The sequence below is a fragment of the Montipora foliosa genome, chromosome 1, assembly GCF_036669935.1.
Source record: "Montipora foliosa isolate CH-2021 chromosome 1, ASM3666993v2, whole genome shotgun sequence".
Taxonomy (NCBI): Eukaryota; Metazoa; Cnidaria; class Anthozoa; order Scleractinia; family Acroporidae; genus Montipora; species Montipora foliosa.
Genome location: NC_090869.1, coordinates 68,365,069 through 68,367,568, shown reverse-complemented (window position 1 = coordinate 68,367,568; position 2,500 = coordinate 68,365,069). Strand labels below are relative to the sequence as shown.

General features: G+C 40.2%; 1 protein-coding gene across 1 annotated transcript in view; it reads left to right on the top strand.

Annotated features, from left to right (window-relative positions):
* The first annotated feature begins 507 nt into the window (after window positions 1–507).
* LOC138006549 (voltage-gated purine nucleotide uniporter SLC17A9-like) overlaps window positions 508–2,500 on the top strand; it is a 27,177-nt gene continuing 25,184 nt past the window's right edge. Inside the window, exon 1 of the mRNA XM_068852952.1 lies at window positions 508–1,068. Coding sequence (XP_068709053.1) covers window positions 856–1,068 — 213 coding nt within the window. The 5' untranslated portion in view covers window positions 508–855. The remainder of the gene's footprint in view (window positions 1,069–2,500) is intronic.

The following is a 2,500-nucleotide window of genomic DNA, read 5'->3' as shown; positions in this document are numbered from 1 at the left end:
AACAAATACGTATCACACTGGAACCCTTTTTTTCTTTTTTAGCGTTTCGCCTTGGAAATATGACACTTTTCGCCTGTTCTTAAGTTTTTTGTCTGCATTTTGTTTTCTGAAATTAAATTCTTTAAAAAGGAAAATCGGCCACCTCTTGGAAATCTGAAGCCCTCCTAGAGGAACAAGGGAACACAAGCAAATATTTAAAGGGGACAAGGACCCCACCCTGGGAGGGCCTCAAATCTGTAGGAGGGAAAAGGACCGGAAAGGCAATGCTCCTTCTGTGTACCAGCACATATGTCCCCGTTATAAAGCTTTGTTAATTAACAAAATAAATGAGCGAGAAAAAAGGCTTGTCTCCAAGAACTGTTGGAAAACAAAAACAAAAAAAAGTGAAAGTATTAAAAATTCAGAAGATACTCACTTTGGTGAACGATCCTTGGAGACAATTGATGACAGTGACATGACACAACTATTTTTAAAGGAATGTCCGCTGAATACCTCCCCACTTCCCCTGGGCGCAGACCGAGCCTTTCTCCGCATACCACGTGTACGTGGCAAATTGATCTGGTGTGTTTGTTGTCTAGATGATTATTTTGATTGAGAGTGACAATGTTTTACAATATCGCGCGATACCCAAACTGAGTCTATTTTATCATACGTGTATCATGACTATCTTGCTACCTGAGATCAACATGCTTTGGGTTGGGAGCGAGATCCTTCTTTGATGACTACACGATCTTAATCATTTTCACTTCGGCTAACCTGACAACCTGTTCTGTGCTTGCTAACTGGAGTCTGGACCACAAAAACAGTTTCAATGATACTTGTATCATCAATTTCAATCGAATTCAGTTCATTTGAATGATGACATCTCCATCACCCATACGTTTGAAGCTAGACAAGAACGATGAAAATCACAAAGGAGATACAGCATTTCAGTGGTCCGATGATCAGAGGAAATATTGGATAGTTGCTATGTTTTGTGGTACCGTGCTACTATACGCGACAAGATCAGCTGTTCCCTTGTGTATGGCCTCTATGAGCTCTGAGATGAACTGGGATAAGGAAACTGATGTACGTGTGTACTTAGCTTCTTTAGATGCAGCGCTAGATTTCAATGAAAGTTTCAGCACTGGTCAAGGAATTAGCCTGACTTTAGCATATGTTTTCTCCTTTTTTGCTCAGAAGCTCTTCAAGCTAATTTAAGTCTAGAAAGGCTGAGACACACTCAGGTGACAAGTCACAGCAACAGGTCTGTTGCGCCGTATGTACTACTTGCAAAATAAGTTGCTGCAACACGACACCTGTTTGGTGGACATGCAGTGATCTCATATGGGGGGGGGGGGGGGGTAATGTGAACTAGTTTTCTAATTCAATATGGTAGACCATATAACTCTCTCTCATTGGTTCATTTATATTTTGTCGCAGCGACTTGTTGCTGGAAGTGTGCACATGGTGCAACAGTGATGCTTTCACTAATTTTGTTGAAGCGCTCATTCACATGAATTCAAACTGGTTTGAATTCGTGCAACTGGTCGCAGCAACAAAATTCTGCAGTAGCGACAATGATTTTCACAAACTTAACTGTCACAAAGGCAAATTGTTGCGGCAACTTGTCCCCGCGACGTGTCGCAGTGACTTATCACCTAGTGTATCCCAGCCTTAAGAGGTGTTCGGTTCAATTCAATTCAACCACTTTTGATGGGCTATCCATAGTTACTAAAACAAAGAATAACCTAAAATTATCTTAAATCACCTAAAATGAGCTACAGTGGTGTCTAAACTGAGCTAAAATGAGCTACAACAGTATCTAAAATGATCTCAAATGAGCTACAACAGGATCTAAAATGATCTACAATGACCTAAAATGACCTATTCATTTTAGACCATTTTAGGTCATTTTAGATCATTTTTGGTCATATTAAATACGGGAGATACCATTGTAGCTCATTTTAGGTCATTTTAGGTCATTCCTTGTTTTAGTAACTGCATGGGCTATCCCTAAAAAGATCGAAGCTATAGAATATACATGTATTTGTGGTGGACCAGGTGGCTCTGTTGGTTTTGGAAGTCTTCTCAGGTAAGAACTATAAACCGTAGGCCCTGTCTCACATTCCTTGATGCTAAAAATGTGAGATTTTCGTGAAGAGTAGTCTTTGATCTCTGCCAGCATGTGGTTGACCTTGCTGGATTAGTTTGAAGGACTTATATGCAGATGTAACCACACAAACACAAATACAGCCAGGATTGATGTGTGCTGGATCTTTTACTTGGACACTTAGACACCGCACTCATTTCCGTGACATGGTGTGAACCAGTGCCTTGCAATTCAAGCACTGGCTTCTCAGCAGCACTAAGAAACAATAAGTTATCACCCTCACATAAGACGCAATTCGCATCTTTTATGGTGCAGCCTTGCTTCAAATAACTTGGCCAGGTTGTTTTGTTTAAAACTCCAAAATATGCAAACCCAAATATGATTAATTTCCTTTCACCAAAATTATTA